The sequence below is a fragment of the Ornithorhynchus anatinus genome, chromosome 7, assembly GCF_004115215.2.
Source record: "Ornithorhynchus anatinus isolate Pmale09 chromosome 7, mOrnAna1.pri.v4, whole genome shotgun sequence".
Classification (NCBI taxonomy): Eukaryota; Metazoa; Chordata; class Mammalia; order Monotremata; family Ornithorhynchidae; genus Ornithorhynchus; species Ornithorhynchus anatinus.
This window is the reverse complement of record NC_041734.1, coordinates 7,192,806-7,218,886: the sequence shown is the minus strand read 5'-3', so window position 1 is coordinate 7,218,886 and position 26,081 is coordinate 7,192,806. Positions and strand designations below refer to the sequence as shown.

The following is a 26,081-nucleotide window of genomic DNA, read 5'->3' as shown; positions in this document are numbered from 1 at the left end:
CCCATATATTACTTGGTGAAACTGAAAAGTCATCCTTACCAAAGAGGCAAAATAAAAGAGAAAAATATACACTGTGGTTTCCCACTAAGCCCTTCCTTATTTACAGAAGTTTGATGATTTACTTTAAAATCATAATACACAAACACCCTCTAGATACTAGTCCTTGTGAGTAGGGATGATAACAACTGTATTTTATTCTACCAAGCACTCAGTCCAGTGCTCTGTATGCAGTAATAGCTCAATAAATACCAGTGATTGATTGACTGACTGAATACCCTTGATTCCTCTGCAAAACAAGTCATTTGAAAGATTGCACAAGGGATCATTATTTGAAAACCCAAGGTTTTCGGACACTTGCTAAACTGGGTTCTAATCCCGGCTCCACCGTTTGTCTGCTGTGTCACCTCGGACATGTCACTTCTCTGTGCCTCGGTTACCTCATCTGTAAAATAGGGATTAAGACTGAGATGCTCCATGTGGGTCTTGGACTGGGTCCAACTTGATTAGCTTGCATCTACCCCAGTGTTTAGTTCAGTGTCTGGTATAGTAAGCACTCAAGCGGTTAAGCCTTTAAAAAAAAGCAAACCCTCCAGTGATGAACAGGAGCCTGATTTTCATCACCATCCTCTGCTCCTCTGTGGAGGTGAAATGAAAGCTTTTCTGGTTGTGGCCTAAAACCACAGTCACAGTTGCAGAGTAATACAGAGGCAGAATAAAATCCTTTTACCCTAAATATTCAGAAGAGCAAGCCAGAAAGCTAGGGCTTAACCAAATCATGTCTAAAAAACGTAAAGCGTAAGGCTGTTCCTGCTTAAGTCATTCACCTACCCCACAATAGGGAGCAGACCAGAAAACTTCTTGAGACCCTTTCTGGCTTTCTGATTTTTGTGGTTAATCCCTGTTTTACGGAGTAAACTTCTTTTGCAGTTCTTTCCCAGCTTTACCTTTAGTGGAACTTCAGATGTTCACCGGTGAGTTCATCCCACTCAGTCAATAGTATTTATTGAGCACTTACTGTGTGTAAAACACTGGACTAAGCATTTTCAAGAGTACACTACCACAGAGATGGTAAAAAAAATCCTAGCCCTCAAGGATATTAGGGTCTAGTGGAGGATCTTAAATCCATTTAGCAAACAGTTAAGAAGACATTTAAGACCACCATCATGGAGAAACTCATGACAGAAATATCATGTTACCTGGCTATGAAAACCAGTATCGTTTTCATCAACAAGGTTCCAATATTGGGGAGTTTGGGAAAAATATAAATTCATGACATGGATGAGATTTTAAAAAGTATATTGAAAAGAAGAGGGGAGGAAAAAAGGCAAAGATGTAGGAGAGAAAAGGAGAGAGAAAAGGTATCAGAGGGGAAAAAGAATTAGAAGACTGAAATGATTAGATTCTGGAGGACTGCACATAATAGAGAATTTGGCAAATGGTATAAATTTATATAAACCAGTCCACAAACACTCTGCTTCGGAAAACCTCCACAAAAAAGGAATGAAGTTAGTGATTGGGAACTTTTTTGGGACAAAAAAAAAGCACCATACTAATAAATTCAAAGCTACGTAGCAAAAGCAATACATATTGGATTGTTCTGAACAATTCCAACAGAGTTTGTGCACCACAGTGGATTCGGAATTAGCTGAAATCTCTCTGGGAGAAAGATCAAACCATTATTACATGCCCACAGTGAAGACATCTGTGCAATGAGCAGTGATAACCAAAACTAGGTTTTACTGAAAGAGAATAAAGAATATAGATTTACTTTCATGTTAAATTGAAGCTCTGGTCCTCTCTTGTTCTGGTTTGAGAACACATGGTATTTACTTTTGATCCCTTCAAAAGATTGTCAAAAGTACAAAAGGTCTAGGGAAGAGCAATGAAACTGATTAGAGGAATGGGAGAAAGGATGAAAAGGGAAGGAGTGATTTAAAATGCTCCATAAAATGAGAATTTTTCAAAAAAAAAAAACTTTAACATTTACAAAGAAGTCTACAATGACATATGTCTGAGGTAAGAAATGGCTACTTTTTTCCCCCCTCTTAGCAATGTGCAAACAAAAATACACCAAATTTAAAGTTAAATGTCTTTTAGGCAAAATGACCTTAATTTTGCCTCCTTTTTTCTAACTTATTTCATAGGATTGCTTCCAAAGTCATGAGATTTAGAGACTGTCTGGAGCATCATGACCCTTAACTTCAGAAGTGCCATATAGAACACAGTCAATCATTGGTATTTGTTCAGCACCTACTGGGTGTAGGGCACTGTACTAAGCACTTGGGAAAGTACAATGGGGGAGAGCGGGTGGAGGTGGCCAGAAGAGGGGAGATCACTCCATAAGCTATAAGCCCAGTGGCTACCATGGTCACATGTCTTGCAGCTCTTGGCTCCTCGGGATGGGGTGGAAACGTGGGGCTGAGCTGCCTGCACTGGGGAGAAAGGGCTGGCCGGGGGAGATTCCTCTAGACTATAAGCTTCTTGTGGGCAAGGGATGTGCCTAACAACTCTGTCATGTTCTCTCCCAAGCACTTAGTACAGCGTTCTATACACAGTAAGCACTCACTGACTTATAAGTGTCAGAAGCCCAACCCTGCCTCTTCCTCTATATCACCCCCTGTTCGAATCCCAGGCCCAACTAGAGCAGAGGCAGCTCAGAGAAGCAGCATGAATTCAAATAACCTAAGAGGAATTTATCAGATAGGAGGATCGCTGTCCACAAAGGGGCACTTCCTTCAGTGAATTGTGCCTTGCTGTCTGTGATGACTTTTCTTATGGTGTATGTCAAGCACTTTCTATGTGCCAGGTGCTGTACTAAGTGCTGGGGTAGATATAACTTAATCAGGATGGACATAGTCCCTGTCCCATGTGGGGCTCACAATCTTAATCCTCACTTTACAGATGTGGAAACTGAGGCACAGAAAAGTTACGTGACTAAATTTACGGGTCATACAGCAGACAGGTGAAGGAGCTGGGATTAGAAGCCAGATCCTTCTGACTTCCAGGCTCGTGCTCTATCCACTAGGCCATGCTGCTTCTCAGCGTATTTTGTTGGGAACTCAAAGACAACAGAGAACTGACCCCTACTGAGAAAATGGAATTAGATGCCTGTCACCATCTAGCCCTTACATTCTATGTAGAGTTACCATTGCCAACACAAAGTATTTCTTTCTTTAAACTAAGTCTGCCTTCCTAAGGCAAAATAGATAAGGAAGAGGGAAGAAAGCCAAAAGTAATGATAATGGTAAGTTTGACATTAGGTTGTAAACTCCTTGAGGGCAGGGAATGTGTGTTGCTTCTGTTGAGCTCACCCAAGTGTTTCCTACTGTGTTTTGTATTCCCAGGCCTTCAAAAAAAAACTACAGGTAATTATGATGGTGTCTGAATTATCACTAATTCTGGATTAATGTGATTCATATTAATGAGATTTTACTATAGAAAGAACTCATGCAATATGTTCATTAGCAGAATAGATCTTATAGTCATCTTTTTCTCATTACTAGACCTGTTTCTCTCCATTACTAGACCTGTTTCTCTCCATTAACTGTGAATTTCCAGCAATGGATTATTACTCAAGTGAATGCTTTCGCAAGGTCCAAAAAATGGATTTGTTATTTATGAGCACAAGAAAACATATTCAAATACCATGACTAAAAATCATACACTTAGGACATAAAATAGTCACAGATTATAATCAGGAAATAATTTTTCCCTGTGGTGCACTATTTCACAATTGGGTTCATTGTGGAGAAATGCATATTGCTTTTGCACAGTTCAGACCTAGATGGCACTTTAAAATCCTACCAGAAACTCCTAGTTCCGTGGGACAAAACTAAAAAAAAGGTCAGTGCCAAAAACATATTTGTGTGCTTTGTGATTGAGTAGTGTAATTTTTGTTTCTTGCCTCAGTAAGAAACATTCATCATGACTTGGAAATAGAAGTGCCAATCACCCAGGTTAAAAAAGTACTTTTTAGTATTACGGTCAGAAATCTAACATACCTCAACAAACCGAGTCTGAAGGGACCAGCTCACCAGTCTTGTGGCCAGATTGATGGTGGGTAAGTATAATATTAATAATAATAATGATAAAAACTATTTCACATGTTAAGGACTTATTGTATGTCAAGCACTATTCTAAGTGCTGCGGTAGAAACAAATTAATCAGGTTAGACAAAGTCTCTGTCACATATGTGGCTTACAGTCTAAGCATTTTACAGATGAGGTACCTGAAGCACAGAGAAGTTAAATGACTTGCCCAAGCTCACAAAAGTAGGTACGAGGCAGAGTCAGGATTAGAACCCAGGTCCTCTGACTCTAAGACCTGTGCTCTTTCCACTATGCCATGCTGCTTCTGGGAGTAAGGCCCAATCCCAATCCCAGAACCTGGCAGAGGAGGGAAGAGGGGCCACAGCCCAACTAGACCAGAGTGGGGAATTAGAGGAGGCAAGAAGCACCATGGCCCACCTAGGAACCAAAAGAGGGACTGGGAGACAATCTTCACGTCCTCACTGAAGACCCCAGCCCCAGCTCCAAGGCAGGGATTTGGAGAGGGCAGCCCAAGGGAACTGGGGAAGGTGGCTGGATGCCAGGGAAAGATTCTTCATGAAAGGAAAGTGGGAGAAGACTGGCAGAGGAAGGAGAGCCAGAAGAAGAGAGCCAAGTGGGCAAAAGGCACCCAATCAGAGTTGGAGAAAGGCAAAAAAAGGGAGGAAAGGAAGGGAAGTAGCTTTTTCTGCTTTCCTTCTGCTTCCTTCTATAGACAGACAATCATATATATATGTATATATTCTCATATTCTTACTCTCTCTCTCTTTCTCTCCTCCCTAAACTTTTTTGGGTTTTGGTATTTGTTATGAACTTACTATTTGCCAGGCACTTGTACTAAGCATTAGTGTAGAAACAAGCTAATCAGGTTAAACACACAGTTCATGTCCCAGTGGGGCTCACAGCTTCAATCCCCATTTTACAGATGAAGTCACTGAAGGATAGAGAAGTTAAGTGATTTGCCCAGGGTCACCCAGCAGAGAGATGGCAGAGCCAGGATTAGAACCAAGGTCCTCAGACTCTCAAGCCAGTACTTTTTCCACTATACCACGCTGCTTCTTAGTGAGGAAGAGTGGATGGTTTCCAGGATGACTGGACTGTGAAATTTTCCACCAAACAGAGATTTGTGACTTCCTCCCATCAATACCTTACTGCAACTAAATACTAAGACATCATCTTTGTGGAAAATATATTGTATCCTATGGGAATCCATAGGCTCCAAATAGGAGTTACACTATATCCAAGCTCATTTCCTAAAAAGGTCATTAAAGATGGCTCATCCTATACCTTCCAACTGATGGATGTAAAATAAAACTAGGTCAAATTAAGGAGAGTGTTTCTGTAGAGGCAATATTAGTTAAATTATCAAAATTTAATTTGAGCTTTTTATAAATTTAGCAACTTCATGAACTTCTATTAAGTTATCCAGTATCTGAAAAATTGAAGATCTATTTTGCCAGGCTTTGGGCAATCAATTTCTCAGTACATGTGGTCAAGGGAATGTCAGATTAATCTGGAGGGTACAGTTAACCAGAGCAAGGAATCAATGCAAGCACTTGCCAAATCAACCTAAAAGGGAATAAAATAATCCTGATTGCAAAAAGATTATAGGACCAACAGATCAATCATATTTACTGAGCACTTACTGTGTAAAGAGCACTGTACTAAGCACCTGGGAGAGTACGATTTAAGAGTTGCTAGACACAGTCCCTACTCATAATGAGCTCACAGTCTAGAGGAGGAGGCAGGCATTAATATAAATTACAGATATGAATGTAAGTGCTATAGGGCTGTTGGGTTGCGGGCTGGGGGTGAATAAAGGGTGAAAATCCAACTACGATGGAGAAAGGAATGGGAGAAGAGGAAATAAAGGCTTAGTTGGGTAAGGCCTTTTAGAAGAAATGCACCTTTAACAGACAGTGAACGTCTGTTGGATTTGAAGAGGGAGGGAGTTCCAGGCCAGAGGCAGGACATGGGTGAGGGGTCAGCGTCAAGATTGAGACTGAGGTACAGTAATAGGTTGGCATTAGAGGAGCGAAGTGTGCTGGCTGGGTTGTAACTGAAAATCAGGGAGGTAAGGTATGAGGGGCAAGGTGACCGAGTGCTTTAAAGCCTACAGTAAGAAGTTTCTGTTTGATGCAGATGTGGGTGGGTACCACTGAGGAGTGGGGAAACATGGACTGAATGGTTTTGTAGAAAAACGATCCAGGCAGCTGAGTGAAGAATGGAGTAGAGTGGAAAGCAACAGGAAGCAGGGAGGCTGGGGCATAATCAAGGTGGGTTAGGATAATTTCTTGGATTAACATGGTAGCCATTGGGATGGAGAGGAAAGGGTGGATTTTAGTGACATAGATAGAGCCGATAGGATTTGGTGACAGACTGAATATGTGCATTGAATGAGAGAGATGAGTCGAGGCATGTGAGGTAGAGAGGAGGATGGTGCTGTCTACAGTGATGGGAAACTCGGGGGAGAGGACAGGGTTTGGGAGGGAACATGAAGAGTTCTATAGGACTTTACTTACTGTCACCAGTAAGTAATGATATTACCACAAGAAGAGACTTAAGTAAGCATGGCCCTGAAATTTAATTCTGCTCCAGTTGGAGAAAACAAAAGCAGCTTAGAGTTTTTGTTAGTGTGACAAAATAGGGCATGCCAGCAGAAGGTAGGACACAATCTGGTTAATATAGAACCTTCTCTGTGGTGATGCCCTGGGGCAAAGGGGTAGGGTCTAAAGGAGAGAAAGAAAGGACCATGGGAAGAGAGCACTGAGAGGTTGACAATAACTAGCAGGGCAGAGGCTGGACTGACATAGAAATCAGAGAGCAGAACAGAAGTCAAAAAGAAGGAGCCAATATGATCTTCAATATTCCAAAAATTCTTTGAAGGTTCACCTGAATAATGAATGAGCTACAACAATCACTTAAAATCCCTTATATCCACTCCAACTCACCAATAAATAGGAATTGTGGAGGTGTGACCACAATATTTTCCCCACTGGAGGGAAAAATCCATTGTCCAGATTTCCAACTTATTTTCACACTGGATATGCACCTTTAAATTTCTTATTCTTTCCACCTCCCTTATTCTCTGACAAACTTAAATCCAAATGTAAATGATAATTATCTTGTATATTTCCTAGTCCTCCACACAGTGCTGCACTTATGTACATATCTGTAATTTACTTATATTAATGTCTGTCTCCCCCTCACAACTGTAAGCTCGTTGTAAGCAGAGAATGTGTCTGTTTATTGTTAGTATGCTTAATACAGTGCTCTGCACCCAGTAAGCACTCAGTAAATACTACTGAGTGAATGAAATACAATCATTACTATCACTAACAAAAACAGCAAAATGTATGTGCTCTTTAAAGAACTTTATTGGGGAGGGAAGGGGACTAAAGGGTATTTTAATCCTTTCCTCAATGCTCCTAAAGTTTGGGAAAACATTTATCCATATCTCATCTATTTGTGTCTGTAATGGAGTGAAAGTTGGTTTTCAGTTTATTTATAGTGCTTTTCTCACTTTCATGTGCAGTGCTTGGTCTAGTAGAAAAATCACGGGCCTGGGAATCAGAGAACCTGAATTCTAATCTCAGCTCTGTCACTTGTCTGCTCTATGACCTTGGGCACTTCTTTGTGCCTCAAGTGCCCAATCTGTCAAATGGGGATTAAAACTGTTAGTGACATGTGGAAATGTGTCCAATCTGATTTTCTTGTATCTACCCTAGCGATTAGTACAGTGCCTGGCACCTAGTAAGCTTTTAACAAATACCAGTAAAAAAAAAAAGTGACTTCCCAAAATACTACTTTCCAGTCAAATCAACCTCAACATAATAAATGCTTCACCTACAAATCAAAGGCTGCAAAGTGGGTTAAGGGGAGGAATGTGGGGAGGGGAGTGGAGAATGAAGGGAAGTAGTGAGGAAAGGAAGAAGAAGAGGTGGAGAATTGGAAAATTGCCTGTTCTGCTACAATACCATCAGCCTAAAGGCACCATCAGTTAAGTGAAGCAATGACTAATTGCAACCATTAGGATCTAACAATCAATTTAGTTTACTTACATTCTCTACCAGCAGCACCTAAAAAATGTAATCTGCTCTAGTTGAAATTCAGGGAGAAGGGAGAGTCATAACCCTTCACAGACACTTTCATTTTTTATCCAGACTATTGCTTCTATCCTGTCAAGTTCGTGCAGACATTTTTGTTTGTGCCAAAGAGAAAATACATGTCAGCAAGTGGCACTAGAGAAATTCATGGATATATGTGTCTTACCATTTTACAACCTCTCTGTCTCTCGAGGGGGGCTGTGCTTTCCCTGTGAATATGTTATTATTTACTTGGATTTTTAAAAACTGCAAAATTCTAAAAAAAACTACAGACAGACTCTACAATTGCATAGGGTCTAAAAAACTGTAAGACAGGGCACTTCAAGAAGAATTGGGGAAAAACAAAGAGATGGGGAAAAGAAAAGGGAGTGACAAGAGAGGAGAGATGGAAAAACCAACAGAGAAATGACTGGGAAGCAGGAGCAAGGAGAAACAGTCCTGCAATAAAAATTCCACTGGAAGGCCTTAAAGGAATAGCTTTTGCTAGGCCTAGGAAACAGCGAGCAAACAGATACACTCTTCTGTGAAGTTCAATAAAGAAGACTCACGGGACAAAAGAAGGGAATGTGAATTTAAAACAGGAAAGCTTTCCCTAGAGAACTCCAGTGAACTTCACCTCAAAGTGACTGGGGAAACGATTAGCTGTTTCAGTTGTGATGAGGGTGATTTGACAAAGAGGTCGTTGTTACTGTTATTTAATTGTTTAAATAATAGGGGTGAAGCATTCCTTCCTCCTCCTTACCAGGCCAGGATAGATTTCCAAGTCTCATCGTCAGGAGGTGGAAATGGTGGGAGGGGGAGGGATGGGGAAGAGGAGGAGAAGGAGGAGAAAAAAAAAAGCAGAGATTCTATGAGATCTTTCACAATTTAAACCCTGAGTTTAAGGCCCAATTTAACACCTGGAATTGCTTTCAAATGCAAATGATGGTCTAGAAGGCCTACAAATCTTTCCTGAAGCCAGTGTCCTCAAAGGAATCACTTGCTGCATTCTGCACTAGCTAATTTTCAGGCGAGCTCTAATGAGGTGGTTTTTCTAGGGTATCCCCAAGTAGAGCATTTTGCTGTGATCTAATTAAAAGTTATTAAACCATGGATTAATGAGACCTGCATCTAAAAGAAAAGGTGGCAGCCTCCAAGACAAAAATAGATGGCTTCTGACCCATAGTTTTCACATTTGATTTGAAAAGTCATTGGGAGTCGAGGAATAATGCTAGGATATGAATACCGATGACATATGCAAATTTGTCACCGCAAACAGGGGAGAAGAGATTATCCTCCCCACATTTTCCAAATGCTCACTGGAGTCTCTCAATTTAACCCGTAAATATATACCCTTAGCTCAGTAGGACTATTTAACCCTTAAACCTCAGTAAGCTACCAGTCAGAAAATAATTTGAATCATGTAAAGCACAAATCTTAATAACACTCTAAAGTATTGCCAAACCTGATTATGGCATCCTTCCTTAGTTCCTCTAGGCTGTAAGCTTGTTTGAGAAGGGAACATGTCTGCCATTTCTGTTATGTTGTACTCTCCCAGGCACTTAGTACAGTGCTCTGTACAGAGTAAGCACTCAATAAATACCACTGATTGATTGTCTGATTCATCAGATTGTAAGCCCCTTGAGGACATGGATGATGCCTTTAATTCTTACATATTTTCTCTCAGAGTGGCTCTACAGTATTTTGTACTCAATAAATACTGTTATAGTCTGTCTATCTCAGTATGTCTTGTTGAATTCACAATGAGAGGCGAGTTAGAGCATCTTCTATTAGAGAAGCAACATTTTTACAGTGCAAAAAAATTATTGAAAAAGTGACTTGGAGTTACTTAGAGAATCAAGTCCCCAGGATTTCTCAGGATTTCTGTTCTAGAGAATTCAACCTGCTGGAGGGATTTCACATGGCAACACTGGCAGAACCTCAACAAATGATAGCGATGGATCTATTACCTCCAGGTAGAGTGATCTACTAACAAGGAAGTAGCTACTTTGCTTCCAATTTGAGCAGTTTTATAATAACAATAATAATGGTATTTGTTAAGTGCTTGCTATGTGCCAAGCACTGCTCTAAGCACTGGAGTAGATACAAGGTAATCAGGTTGGACACAGTCCCTGTCCCACATGGGGCTCACAGTCACAATCCCCATTTTACAGATGCAGTAACTGAGGCACAAAGAAGTGAAATGACTTGCCCAAGGTCACAAAGCAGACACGTGGCAGAACCAGGATTAGAACCCACATCCTCTGATTCCCAAGTCCGTGCTCTTGCCACTAGGCCATGCTGCTTTATCCATGAAGTGCTGTAGTTGGAAAACTCCTAATGGTGATAAATATCAATGTTACCAGTTTAACATCACATTTACACTGAGCACTCCAAAATTCACCAAGTACAAAACCGAACAGAATTTTCTCAAGGGAGTGGCTGTATGAGGCAATCACGCCAAGCAATACTTTTGGATGAATTCATCAGCAGTGCCAGAATTTATACAGTTTAATTTTAAATATGCAATTATGTCCTTTAAGCATCTTGGAGAATAATTTGAATGAAATTCATTGTAGTAAATTGTATTGAAGCAGGTTTTGTTCAATATTATTATCATCACATTATTTTCTGAGGAGTTCAAAGCACTTCCCAAATGATCTCATTAATCACTCCAGCACTTCTTGAAGTTGTTAAGGACAGGTGGTATTTATCTCTAACTTAGATTTAAAAGATATTGAATCTTCAAAAAGTAACCCAATGTTGAGCTGATTCAAATGTTGGGTGCTTTTCTGATCCTTATCTATCAAACTATGACACCCCTTTAGAAAGGCACAAACCAGAAAAATTAAACCTCACACCTGATCTATTTCAGTGCTTTGCACACAGTAAGCACTCAATAAATACAACAATGAATGAATGAATTACATATCCAATTGGCTTTCTTTTCAAATTCCTTTGGTGTAGGAGGCAATAGCAGGGGCACAATTAGCTTTTTCATCGCTGATGGTTTTTATTGAGCACTTACTATGGGCAAAGAGTACTGCACTAGGTGCTTGGGAGAATACCATACAACAGGGTTAGCAGACACATTTCCTGCCCACCACGAGCTTACAGTCTAGAGGAACTAAGGAAGGATGTTACTCGGGAAACCATGCCACTGTCACAGAAGCCCCATGGCATTTCTACTGCTCAAGTGCAGCTCATGCAAGACTAGGGGAGGGGCAGGATGACCCAGCCCTGTCACACAGGTCTCGCAACTGGTGATCTCACCCTGGAGGTAGCAGCTGCGACAGAGAACTTGAGTGGCTGAAGATACAGCCCGGCTATCAATCCAGACATCAGCACCCCAACCAGAAGCTGTGGGTTGATCAGAATGGCTTGCCGCCCTTCAAAATGCTGGTCGGTGTCTCATCAAGAAAGATAGTTTTAAAAATTCTGAAGAATAAAAAAAGGAGCATCTTGAACAAAGGGCCAGGATCCTAATCTTGCAGAAGCATTATGGAGAGTGAATGGTCGGGGGGAGGGGCGTATGGAGTAATGGTACTTATTAAGCACCTGGAAGTCCGGGAGAAATGGTTACTTATTAAGCACTTACTGTACTGTACTTACCGGGTTACTCTACAAAGCACTTTGGAAAGTACAATGGAAGCACAAGACACGCTGGGCCGACAATGAGTTTACATTCTAACAGGTTTCTCTAAGATTCTGTCTACTAATGAGCCATCAATCCTGGCACTGCTAGAAGACACTACCAGGCCTAATTTGGCAACAAAGAGTCAAGAGATCATGGTGTGACTTGGAACCAAGCAAGTAAAGCTTTGTCAACACCTTGGACTGGCAAAGAGTATGCTTACAGTCAGTAAATTGTACTTATCGAACACTTACTGTTTGCAGAGCACTGTACTAAGTGCTTGGAGAGTAAAATATAACAATAAAACAGACACATTCCCTGCCCACAGTGAGCTTACAAGTCTAGAGGGGGAGAAAGACATTGACAAAGAGAGATCCGCTTTGGGACATGAAAGCAAAACTGTGCAGTATGCACAATCGGTGGCATCTATTGAGCACTTACTATGTGCAGAGCACTGTACTAAGAGCTTGGGAGGATACGAGAGTGGACAAACATGTTCTCTACCCACAGTGAGCTTACAGTCTAGATGCAGTCAGTAGCATCTTGAGTTAAAATGAACTTCATGCTAGGCAGAGCACCACCAAACTAAAGACCACTTCATGGCTCTGAAAAGCCTGGGCATCCATATACAACAGATGAGAAGCACTGACACCATAGTTCCAAGACACTACTGTCTTCAAAAGGGCAAGGAAGATGACTTGTAGAAAACTGCGATCTAATCACAGACCCAAGGAAAACCATGGATATGTGTACCTGCCTGCTCCAGGGATTTTCATCAGCAATGCAGAGCTGAAAGCTGTCACCAAATTTTACTTTTTACATGGCTTAATGTTCAATGATAATCTAATTGACAAAAAAGCAAACAATGGGAGGGTGCCATGTCCTTTCGGTGATTTTTCAAACCAAAATGAAGATCAACAGAACAGTGGGAGTGCCCAGCCCCTGAAGCAATGTGGGCCAGTGGATAAAAAGTGGGCCTGGTTGTCAGAAGGACCTGGATTCTAATCCTGCCTCCAGCACTTGCCTGCTGTGACCTTGGAAAAATCACTTAACTTCTCTGTGCCTGTTACCCCATCTGTAAAATGGGGATTAAGACAGAGTCCCATGTGGGGCATGGACTGTGTTCAACATGATTAGCTTGCATTTACCCCAGAGTTTAGTACAGTGCCTGGAACTTAGTAAGTGCTTAACAAATATCATTTTTAAAAAAACATGAATTATGGTGGTAAATCCAAATGCTTAACCCTTGAAGACGTGGTGATCAGCCTCCCTGTTGGAGCTTTTGGTGGACTATATGTCTACTATGGAAATATGTGTAGTACCCAATTTATAGTCATCCTTCAAATACAAGTAGGCTAACAACCCAAACTGCAATATTTGACATGTAACTTATAAGCTGCATGTTCTAGCAAAGGGTTCTATAATTAATCTTATCGCCAATTAAACCTGTTCCAGCTCATCTTTTGAAGGAATTATATCTTTAGGCCATCACTTCTTAATGTTAAAAAAGGTCAGTTCTTTATTTTCCCCTATTTTTATCCCTCAACAGTAGCATTTAACTGTAAACATTCATTTGTCATTCAAATGCTGTTTTTCTAAAACACACTTTCATTACTGAAAGGATGTTTAATTTATCATCATACTAAAACAAACAAAGGTTACTGACAGAGCTATTTGGAACTATACGACATACAAGTTAAGTTCCAAAATTGGTAACATTATTTTTTTCATTTATTTGCCCAAAGACAAATTTGTATTTGTGTTCTTTTCTGAGAAGTGAGTTTTCAACATCCTGCAGTAATTTAAGGGACTGTGACTCTAGTATTACCATTTACAGTCCTATCCAACTATGCTAAGCTACTCTATTATGGATGTTTCATAGAAAGAAAGACTATAGGAGTTGAACTGACTTCAGGCATTGTTATTTCCTGATTTGGGGAACTGGAAAAGATAAGCAAGCATACACTAAATTCAGATTATAACAATAAATACAATTTTAGCTTTTGATAGCATATTTGCTGAAACGAGGCCATTTCCCTGTGTCTGTTGCAAAGGTCCCAGCTTAAAGGTTTCTCTAATCTATTAGCCATGACCCTAAGTACAGTAACCTTGTGGAAGATGCCAGAATGTCAAATAAAAAGTAATAAATGGTTTCATTTTAAGATACAGAATGTTTCTTTATTCTAGTCAACATAGTCATATCAAAGGTGAAATCCCAAAGAAGTCAAACTTTCCAACTTTTGTAAGTAATGTATTCTGTTTGTACTGTAACTAGATGAGATCCCTGATATATTCTAAAGGATTTTTTGTTGTTGGTTTTTTCCTCTTTTCAGGCTCTTCACTCTTTTCATTTCCCTCCTCAATCTTTTTCTCATCCCAGTTAACCTCCAGTTTTCCACTCTCTGTCCTTGTGACCTCCTCCTCCTTGTCCCTCTGACATTTTGGCTTCCCCAACCTAATTAATTAATGTTGGTATTTGTTAAGCGCTTACTATGTGCAGAGCACTGTTTCAAGCGCTGGGGTAAACAGAGGGGAATCAGGTTGTCCCACGTGGGGCTCACAGTCTTAATCCCCATTTTACAGATGAGGGAACTGAGGCACGGAGAGGTTAAGTGACTTGCCCACAGTCACACAGCCGACAAGTGGCAGAGCTGGGATTCGAACTCATGAGCCCTGACTCCAAAGCCCGAGCTCTTTCCACTGCGCCACGCCAACCTCCATTTCCCCTTCTGGGGCCTCGGTCCTATTTGCCCTGATTGTTAGGTTTGTGTGCGCAGGGCATCCCCCGAGTGTGTACTTCTACGTGAGCAAATGTGTCACTGTTTGGATGTGTTTTTGTCCCCATTTGTTTGTGTGTCCCTTTATGTCATTCTGGGACTGCTCGTGTGTGTGTGTCCCTGTGTTTCTCTCAGTTCTTGTATGACTTTGTAGATGCTTGTCCAAATGCATTTTCATGTGCCTAGGGGTCTCTTTGACATGGCCCTGCTGCTTATCGGAGTATCTGCTCCTTGAGTGTGTGTGTGTGTGTGTGTGTGTATGTGCTGAGTACATGTGTGTGGCTGCCTATGAACATCCTTCTAGAACAGGAGAGGAGTGGAGTGAGGTAACAGAGAGCCAAAAGGAGTTCAGCTCACAGTAGGATTTGGCAGCAACAATTCAAGGCTCCCGAGGAAGTGTCTTCCTGGGAAACACGGACACAAGTCTTCCCCGAGGATGGGGTGGGATGGGATGTATGGATTAGGGGAGTTACTGTCTGCTTTAAGGAAAAAAAATACAATTTATGCAGTTGGTTAATATTTTTGCAATATACTATCTTCCTATGTTCTGATTATTAATTGAAAACATTTTTCCTTAAGCAGTATGAAATGTTGTTTTTCCCACTGGATAGGTTAAAAGTCATGGCATCTACACTGTAATGTAGGCTCCAACCAATAGAGCCTTGCATAGGTCAAAACTTCAGCATCCAGCAGAGAAGCAGCATGGCTTAGTGGAAAGATCACGGGCTTGGGAGTCAAAGGTCATGGGTTCTAATCCCAGTTCGGCTACTTGTCCACTATGTGACTTTGGGCAAATCACTTAACTTCTCTGTGCCTCAGTTACCTCATTTGTAAAATGGGGATTAAGACTGTGAGCCCCACGTGGGACAACCTGAATACCTTGTATCTACCCCAGCACTTAGAACAGTGCTTGTTTCATTTTGTTAATGAAATGTACATCGCCTTCATTCTATTTAGTTGCCATTGTTTTTACGAGATGTTCTTCCCCTTGACTCTATTTATTGCCATTGTTCTTATCTGTCTGTCTCCCCCGATTAGACTGTAAGCCCGTCAAACGGCAGGGACCATCTCTATCTGTTGCCGACTTGTTCATTCCAAGCGCTTAGTACAGTGCTCTGCACATAGTAAGCGCTCAATAAATACTACTGAATGAATGAATGAATGCTTGGCACACAGTAAGCACTTAACAAATACCATCATCATTATCCAGGCCAATATTGGTCCTGGCCCAATACAGTCCCAACAGGTACCGGCCAGGCCACAGCAGCCACAGTGTGCAGTGGAGGCCCTGCCAAAGTGCAAGTGACCCGAGGAATGCTGCTCAAAAATCACCGCTGGGGGGACCACCACATGTTCCCAGTCATCCCAACAACCTGACAGCCCCTGGGTAACTTCCCCACACTGAACATCTACCTGAAGTACGTTTGCAAGTCACTTGTGGTTTCTCTTCCATTTGGGTGGCACCCGGACACCCAGCAGAAATGGCAGCACCAGAGGACCATTGGGACAAACGAACATAACTCAAGCCCCTCCAAGTTGGACTTCATGATGACTTGACCCGGCCCTGGGTCCTTCTGGACTTCCAGGCTGAGCCTGATCCAGGTAGAGGCCTAATAGGCAAAGCCACATTAAAATCTTAGTGGCCATCCAGATCCTCTGTGCCAAAATTCCCTTCCTTACCTGACTCAGAGTGCTCGAAGGGATCCTGCCTTTGGGACTCCTCACCGACTGCTGGCTTTTTTAAAGCCCCGCTGCAAGGCCCAACTGAGGTAAGAGCTGGAAAGTGATGAGGGAGGCTGTGGTGGTCCTCCAGAGTGGCAAACCCGGAGCAACTGCCCCTCATAACAGCCATAGAGAAGCACCCCCCCTCCGACACACCCACTCTGTGTGAGCTACAGGCCCGCCTCACTCATTCCCTGAACTACACCCACTTCAAGACCAGGGGGCCCAGCCAAATTGTACATTCTAAGTGCTTAGTACAGAGCTCTGCACACAGTAAGCGCTCAATAAATACAATTGAATGAACTACCAGGCCACTGCATAGCAGCCCTGCACCCTCAGTGAAGGAAGTGACTTTGTCCCCTGCCTAAAGTCATTGCGGGCCCTGACAAGAGTGGGCTCCTCCCTTCCTCAACGTATGGGAAGGGCATGGGTCAGAATGTCCCTAAACCTTTGATCAACAAAGTAATTCACAATGGATGCAATTAGTCAAGAGACAAACAGTGGCTAAATGTTGTCCTGTAACCAAGAACATGGGCATTTAGGTTGTAGGAACATTGCCTGAAGTCACACATTCCACTTTAACTCCCTTCTGTTTTAGCATAGGGCCTTATAAGAAGGCGGCGTGTGAGAACCTGTGAGAAACAACGTGGCTTAGTTGAGAGGGCACAGCTATACTCTGCTATACGTCTGCTGTGTGACCTTGGGCAAGTCACTTCACTTCTCTGGGCCTCAGTTACCTCATTCATTCATTCAATAGTATTTCTTGAGCACTAACTATGTGCAGAGCACTGTACTAAGTGCTTGGAACATACAATTCAGCAACAGATAGAGACAATCCCTGCCCAATGATGGGCTCACATTCCAACCTCATCAGTAAAATGGGGATTAAGAATGTGAGGCCCATGTGGGGCAGGGACTGTGTCCAACCTGATTACCTTCTATCAACCCCAGCTCTCAGAACAGGCTTGGCACCTAGTAAGCGCTGAATAAGTACCATAATTATTATTATTATGCACAGCTGCTCTCCAGAATCCTAAACGGTTGAAAAGATAGGTTTTAGAATACTAGGGTCTGGATGGTCAGAACAAGTGCATTGTTTCAAGAGGATTTTTCAGGGATAAAACTTCTATTTTGGGTCTAGATCTGTATTCTCATTCTACTGTATCTGAGTACTTAGTAGACTGCACAAAACAGTAGATACTTGATAGATACTACTGATTGACTGAATGATCTGTTTAGGACTAACTTGATATTGCATGATGTTCATCTACCATTAAATGACTGGTAAATTCACACTGTGATCACATGGCACGTGAAATCTGTGACATCCTTTATATTGCCGCACAGCTAGGGAATGGCCATAATAATAATTATAATAATTGTATTTGTTCAGCACTTACGATGCGCCAAACGCCGTACTAAGTGCTGGGATAGATATGAGATCATCAGGTCCCTCATGGGGCTCACACTGTAGGGAGAACAGGTACTGAATCCCCATTTTACAGATGTAGGAACTTAGGCCTCTTATAGCAGGCAAGTGGCAAAGGTGGGACTAAAACCCAGGTCCTACAACTCCCAGACCCGTGCTCAGTCCACTAGGCCATAATGCTTCTCAAAGCCAGGCCATAACTCTGGCTCTGGCATTTCTGACTTAAGGCCAGTCACTTAACATCTGCTCTAAAAATGTCTAACAAGCCCTGATAATGTGGTTATGACCATGAACTAACAAATTCCACTCTTCACTAGAAAGGAAGAGAAGCAACAGGGCTCCAACAACACTGAGGCTCCTTCCTATTTGTGCAATGTCCAACAGCAAAGCAAGAGCAGAGGATTTTGACCTTGGCAGTCATGATGCATCAACTAAGGATCCTTCCCTTCAGAAAAACCTTTTTTTTTAATGGCATGTGTTAATCCATCAATTGTATTTAATGAGTGCTTATTACGTACAGAGCACTATATAGTGCCCATGCTTAGTACAGTGCCTGGCACAGAGTAAGTGCTTAAATACCATAATTATTAGTACTAGGCACTGGGGAGAGGACAACAGAATTAGCGGACATTTGTGCTTACTACGTGCCAGGAACTCTACTAAGTGTGGGGTAGATATACATAAAAAGGAAATGAATTGTGGTATTTGTTAAGCGCTTACTATGTGCAAAGCACTGTTCTAAGCGCTGGAGGATACAAGGTGATCAGTTTGTCCCACGTGGGGCTCACAGTTTTAATCCCCATTTGACAGATGGGGTAACTGAGGCACAGAGAAGTTAAGTGACTTGCCCAAGGTCACACAGCTGACTAGCGGCGGAGCCGGGATTAGAACCCGTGAACTCTGACTCCCAAACCCGCGCTCCATCAGGTTGGACACAGTCCATGTAGTATAGTGCTAAGCACTCAATACACTGCTTTGCACACAGTAAGTGCTCAATAAATATGACTGAATGACAATGTCCCACATGGGGTTTACAATCTTAATCCCTCTTCTACAGATGAGGTAACTGAGGCCCAGAGAAGTTAAATGACTTGCCCAAGGTCACAAAGCCAACAAGTGGAGGGGCTAGGATTAGAACCCAGATCCTTCTGACTCCAAGGCCCATGTTCTAGCCACTAGGCCACGCTGCTGTTTCTTATTTTCGTGGACAGGTGGTGTTCTGATGAGTCATCAGTAGTTGATGTTACAGTACATAATACATAACAATAGGTTCTCTGAACAGAATGCGTAAAGAGATATGGCACCGAACTAATAAGAACTCATAGTCATTCGCCTATGAGAAAGCACAACAGCAACAATAGAGATGACATTGCTTTGATTATTATATTCAGCATCAATAATATAAAGCCAGGACATAGGCAATCCTTGCAATGTGAACCTCACCTGTCAGATAAGGAATAAAAATGAGAACAGAAAATTCATCCAGAGGAAAATTGGACTGTCTTTACAAGGACAAAGTAAAGTAGAGATGTGAGCAATTACATGATGGATTTGGTCTGTTTAAACCATTCAAGATGATTTCGCCTGAATTCTCTACTTAATTTCCTGAAATTATAAGGCTATCTTTGTAGACAAATTGAAGTGTAAAAGTGAATATCTAGGGCATTCAAAAAAAAAAACCTTGCAAATACAGAAAGATAGGTGGTTCAAGCCTTAATTGTCTATTTAGGCTGCTTACATTGATCAGATTTAATAATTACTCAACACTACAGTTCAGCTTCAATATGTCAACACTAGAGTGGGATATTACTCCCAAGTACATTTCCAGTAGCAATTTTCATTTTAGCTACATTGTTGTACAGAGCAAATTAGATGCCTAGCTAACCATCTTGAAGTAAAGACAGCTCTTTATTAGCCGAAGCATCAATCCTCGACCCTGACTTCAAGTCCAAATCAAAAACCCCATGGTGACTATGTCACCTTCACCAGCAGAGCCTGAAGATGTGAAATTTTATACTCAAAGATGGAAAAAAACAACTCAGCAGTCACATTGAAAGTCTAAGGTCACAAAAACAACTACGTATTTAAGTAATGTAAATATCTAAATAATCTATTATCTTAAATGTATGAATAAATGGGAATGGAATTGTGCCAATAATCTTCCAGGATGATGTTAAGGACTGGAACACACTCATAAAATATTTACAATTGTTAAAAAAAAAAAAAGAAAGAAAGAAACTACCACTTATTGGGGTTGGGTTTTTCTGCTTTAAGTAAACTACAAATTCAGATTTAAACTAAAAAAAAAAAATTAGTCCCTCCCAGAAAAAAAGCTTTTTCCTTTAAATTTTCAGATACATGGCTAAATTCTCCACCTCCTCTACTAATCTAGACCTAACCAATGATTCCCCATAAACAATCCAAAAAGATCATTTGGGTACCCTTCATTCTCTACTGTGGATCCATCAATGTGGAAACTCTAACACAGGCATCCTTCACTTACTCCGAAGACATTCATTCATTCATTCAATAGTATTTATTGAGTTCTTACTATGTGCAGAGCACTGTACTAAGTGCTTGGAATGTACAAATCGGCAACAGATAGAAACAGTCCCTGCCCATTGACGAGCTTACAGTCTAATTGGGGGAGACAGACAGACAAAAACAATAGCAATAAATACAATCAAGGGGATGTACATCTCATTAACAAAATAAATAAGGGAATAAAAATATATACAATTGAGCGGACAAGCACAGTGCTGAGGGGAGGGGAAGGGAGAGAGGGAGTAGCAGAGGGAAAGTGGGGGAAGGGGGGCTTAGCTGAGGGGAGGTGAAGGGGGGCATAGAGGGGCAGCAGAGGGAGCAGAAGGAAAAGGGGAAGCTCAGTCTGGGAAGGCCGCTTGGAGGAGGTGAGCTCTAAGTAGGGTTTTGAAGAGGGGAAGAGAATTAGTTTGGCAGAGGTAAGGAGGGAGGGCATTCCAGGACAGCGGAAGGACATGGCCCAGGGGTCGACAGCGGGATGGGCGAGAACGGGGGACGGTGAGGAGGTGGGCAGCAGAGAAGCGGAGCATGCGGAGCGGGGAGTAGAAAGAGAGAAGGGAGGAGAGGTAGGAGGGGGCAAGGTGATGGAGAGCCTTGAAGCCAGAAAACTCAATCATAAAATACCCCTGCATTAAGATGCTGGCAGAGATTGTGTCTTCTACCCTTATCAGTACCATGTAAGGACATAGTAGCAGCTCAATAAATACTATTAACTGATTGATACATTGAGACCAGAATGAGAAGGAGAGGTATTGTTCTCCTATCTGAAAAGCCACTGACTCTGACTTTATCCTAATTATAAACTGGCCAGAGAAACAGACAGCACGACCAGAATGAAGTGCCTTGAAACCAAGCAACTGCCTGCATTTTCAGGATTTTGTGGGTGTCAGATTAATGCAGAGGCTACCCATGGCTCTCTACCAGGGGTTCTCTGTGAGAAGCAGTGTGGCTCAGTGGAAAGAACATGGGCTTGGGAGTCAGAGGTCATGAGTTCAAATCCCCACTCTGCTACTTGCCAGCTGTGTGACTGTGGGCAAGTCACTTAACTTCTCTGTGCCTCAGTTACCTCATCTGTAAAATGGGGATGAAGACTGTGAGCCTCACGTGGGACAACCTAATTACCTGTATCTACCCCAGCGCTTAGAACAGTGTTCTGCACATAGTAAGCACTTAAATACCAAATACCAACATTATGTCCTTTCTCACTCACCCCTATTCACCTTCTGACTGTTCTGATATCTGCAGCTCTCCTCTCAGGTCCCAGGTATTTAGCAAAACCAACAGAACACAAGAGTAATGTTACTCTCTTTTGTAAAACCTGACTTTGCAAGCGTAGTTTAGAAAATGAACAGTCCGGAGAGTGTGTCAGCTTCTGAAAGGTTTTTATGAAAAGTGAAAACTGCAGTAGCATTTTGAAATGATTTATGTCTAGAATAAACTACACATCATTGCAATTCACAAATGAATGCAACTGAGGTGCATATGACAAACAGATAATAGTTTTGGTATTTGGTAAGTGCTTACTATGTGCCAAACACTGTACTAAGCACTGGGGTAGACATAGGATTAGACTTTAAGCCTGTGATTAGACTGTAAGCCCACCAATGTGCAGGGATTGTCTCTATCTGTTGCCGAATTGTACATTCCAAGCGCTTACTACAGTGCTCTGCACATAGTAAGCGTTCAATAAATACTACTGAATATAGGATAAGTAGATCCCACATGGGGCTCACAGTCTAAGTAGGAAGGAGAACAGTTCTTGAATCCCCATTTTGCAGATGAGAGAACTGAGGCAAAGAAAAGTTAAGTGACTTGCCCAAGGTCACATATCAGGTATATGGATGAGTCAGGATTAGAACCTAGGCCCACTAACTCTCAGACCTGCACTCTTTTCACTAGGCCACGCTGCTTCTCCAAAATTTTTTTGTTTTATAGACTAAATTTGCAACTTAAAGGAAAGGATGCAAAAATTAGGCTACGGCTGCCTCCAAAACCATCCACCCCCTGGAAATTCCTCTCTTGCTCATCTGTGTGTGCAGACTTACACTTTCTCTAACTATTCCACCCTCTGAGCTACCCAAAGCTCAGAGTTTATTCTAACTTCCTTCAATTCTGGTGGCAATTGGTAGAAATCTGGCATGAGGATTACTAAAGCATCTCTGTTGCTGTGAAAATACATTTTTCATTAAACCTGGAGATAATTAAATGTTAATAATAACCAATGCATGTATTAAATTTTTATTATGTGCCACACTCTGGGCTAAGCCCTGGGACAGATAAAAAACAATCACATCACACAGAGTTTCTGTCCTTCACTGGCTCACAGACTAAGGGGGAAGACAGGGGAGAAGTACTTAATCCTCACTTTACATATGAGGAAACTGAGGCACCAAGAGGTCAAGTGACTTGCCCAAGGTCACAAAGCAGACAAGTGGCAGAGCTGCAATCAGAACCCAGGTCTCCTGACTAAAAGTCCTGTGCTCTTTCCATTGAACCATGCTGCTTCTCTATACTGTTTTTCTCACTTATACAAAACCCAAGCTGTTTAAGACCAAGTGCATCTGCTTTTCATACCTCAAAACAATGCTATTCCTGACCACTGAGAGTTTTCTGGTAGCTCTGTCATTTCTCAACCCTTTGCTTACCCACATTATCCAATAAAATGACTCAGGTTTTGCTGAAATGGCAAAATATTTAAAACCCTGCATTATTAAAACAAAAATCAGTAATGCTTCAGTTTAATTTTATGACCAATTATGGAGCAAGATTATGCATACAGAAGCCCATTATTACAGATGTGAAGCACCATTTACTGTTACAACCTTGATACATTTTTAAGATTAATATAAGGTTGAAGTGAGCTCTTATAAACTAAACTGCGCTCAGTAAATTGCTTAACACCTTCTCCCAAAATGTTTTCCACAAGGTAAAATATTGTTCTTACCTCCATAGGGAAAGCTTTGAAATTAACAGTGTGTTCAGAGCCTCGTTGGTTTTCTCTTCCCCAATGAAATCGAACTTCATGTAGTTCAAACTCGTGCCCTCGAGGCAACGGCCCACCTGCTAGGACTGAAAAATAACACTTTTTTTGTAAACTTAGTCCTTTGTATATTAATAACTAATAAAAGTTATATTTGTTAGGGCTTACTATGTGCCAAACAATGTACTAAGCCCTGAGATAGATACAAGAAAATCAGGTCAGACCCAGTTCGTGTGCCAGCCTAAGGAGAAGGAGGGAGAACAGGCAATTAATCACCATTTTACAGATGAGGAAACTGAGGCACAGAGAAATTAAATGACTTTCCAAGGTCCCACAATAGCAGGCCAGTAAGTGGTAGAGCCAGAATTGGAACCCAGGTCCTCTGACTTCCAGCCCCACGTTCTTTCCACTAGGGCTATGCTGCTTCTCCTTGTTAAAAAAACCAAACAATAAACACGTTGCTCAGTAGACATGAGCAGTAGGGAGATCAGTTTCTCTAAATTGGTTTTAATAAGATATCTTATGTCCGTGCAACCAGAGCAAGGCAGCAGGCTAAAGCATTTGCACAGTGAAAATGAAGCTGGTCATCTTTGCTGTCTGACTTGGCTTGACTGACTGTTGGTTCTTAATTCAACAAATGTGTCCAACTTCATTTTGCTTGGGATGGCTAGACTGGCCTTGGGAAGAAAAGGAGGACAGCTATACTTTTCTCCCCTTGACACTTAGGAGAGCGTTACTAGGCTCCCACTGATCACAGCCTGGAGAATGGGCCCGGCACTGCTTCTGGACGCCCTCCAAAAGAGCTTTACCTGCAGTACTCACTGTCAGGGCAAAGATTCGCCCTCCAACCCACCCTCCAAGGCTTCTTTATTGCCAGAAGATGGAGTCACCCACAATTTTCACTGTCTTGTTTAATTTCCCAAAGAGCAGCATCTTTTAGGGAAAAAACAAGCAGTGGGTGAAGCTTCTCTTTTCAGTGTCCTTGGGGGTTTCATTGTCCCCTGGTGAGGTTTTTTCTAGACAGCACCAAAAGGGTTGAGGAAAAGTGGAAGTCGGAGGGAAACCTCCAAAAGAATCACAATGGTCAAGCTGGCCTGGTCCACTTGGGGATGAATCAGAGAGAAAGTGGGGCCTAGTGGATAAAGTAGGGGCCTGGGAGACAGGAGGACCTGGGTTCTAAACCTGGCTCCTCCCTTTGTCCACTGTGTGACCTTGGGCAAGTCACTTTACTTCTCTGTGCCAGTTATTTCATTAGTATAATGGAGAAGACTGTGACAGTTTGCTTATATTCATTCTGGCACTTAGTACAGTGCCTGGTACATAGTAAGTGCTTAACAAAATACTACAATTATTATTACTATTATCATTATTATTATCCCCTTAGACTGGAAGCCCCATGTGAGATTGGGGCTGTGTCTAACTTGTAACTACCCAGCATGTAGAACAGTGTTTGACAAGTAGTAAGTGCTTAATATAAGAATAATAATAATATCTAGTCTTCCCCAGGGGTTATCATATTAACTTACCATGTTAGCATGAGAAGGGCTACAGTCAGGGTCATAGTTGAAATTCCAATCACTTAAGTCACTTAACTTCTCTGTGCCTCAGTTTCCTCAACTGCAAAATGGGGATTCAATACCTGTTCTCTCTGCTCCTTAAGCTGAGAGACCCATACGGGGCAGGAACTGACTCCAACTTGATTAATTTGAATCTACCCCAGTGCTTACAACAGTATTTAATACATAGTAAGCACTTAAATACCACTGAAAAAAAATCCAAAGAGGTTTGAGCCATCTGGCTGCATTCACAATAGATTTATGATAGCCCCCTCCCTGCTGTGACAAGGGTGGAAAATGGCCTCAATAATACTTTCTATTTATACGCCACAGTCACCCAACCCATTCACACCTGAACCAAGCTATGATAATGACAGAATACTGAATCATCATTTTACGCCAGAGGGTGGGGGGGTGGTTAGGGGGGTAGAAGGGGAAGAGGCCAAGAAGCAGACAGAATATGGGAGCAAGAAAATAAGGGGAGAAAATAGGAGCAGGGAGAGAGGTGGGTGGCTAGTGGTGTGGAGGATGTGATATTTCTCTCAGCAGAAGGCCTTACCCCACAGACAGAGGCAGGGATAGGTGGTTTAGAAGGGCTCATACCCTGACAAACGGCATCAGAGTCAGCTAGATTCATGCTAGATAAAGCATTGCCTGCTCACCTTCCGAGAGGGAATGTGTTTATCAATGGTATTTACTGAGCACTTTACTGTATGCAGAGAACTGTACTAAGCACTTGGGAGAGTACAATACAACAAAATTGGTAAATACATTCCCTGTCCACACTGAACAGTAGTTCTATGTTCCACCCATTTGAAGAAATTTCCTTTCTGGTATATTTCTCAATAATTATTATCACCATTTGGAGCTATTATGGTCTAATACGGTTCAAACCAAACATACGACTCTCCAGCATCTTCCACTGTTCAGATTTCACAAGTGGTAATCTATCAGGCACACTCTTCTGGGATTATTAGATTCCGAACAGTGTGGTCCAATATAATAATCCTGAAATTCTGTACTGACAATATACTGGGTTTGTTTGAAATCAGCCACTTGGGCCAAAATCAGAAAAAAAAACAGTGACATTCAGAACACCTCCATTTTTTAAAATCCTGTTTTGTAAGCAATGGCATTTCTTTCCAGTATTATTAAAAATGCTTTTGCTTTTGTGAATTTGTAAAAATATCAAATGGGAATTTAGAGATCCCCCTCCTTAAAATGATAGAACTGGATCTTTCAAAAATTCTGATTTCATCCAGGGGAATACCAGTCTCTGATATTGAAAGCATGGTGTAGTGGATAGAGCAT

The 26,081-nt window shown here is 41.7% G+C and overlaps 1 protein-coding gene across 1 annotated transcript in view; it reads right to left on the bottom strand.

Moving 5' to 3' along the window:
• CA8 (carbonic anhydrase 8) overlaps nt 1-26,081 on the bottom strand; it is a 79,487-nt gene that overhangs the window by 42,692 nt on the left and 10,714 nt on the right. Inside the window, exon 3 of the mRNA XM_029069503.2 lies at nt 23,179-23,303. Coding sequence (XP_028925336.1) covers nt 23,179-23,303 — 125 coding nt within the window. The remainder of the gene's footprint in view (nt 1-23,178; nt 23,304-26,081) is intronic.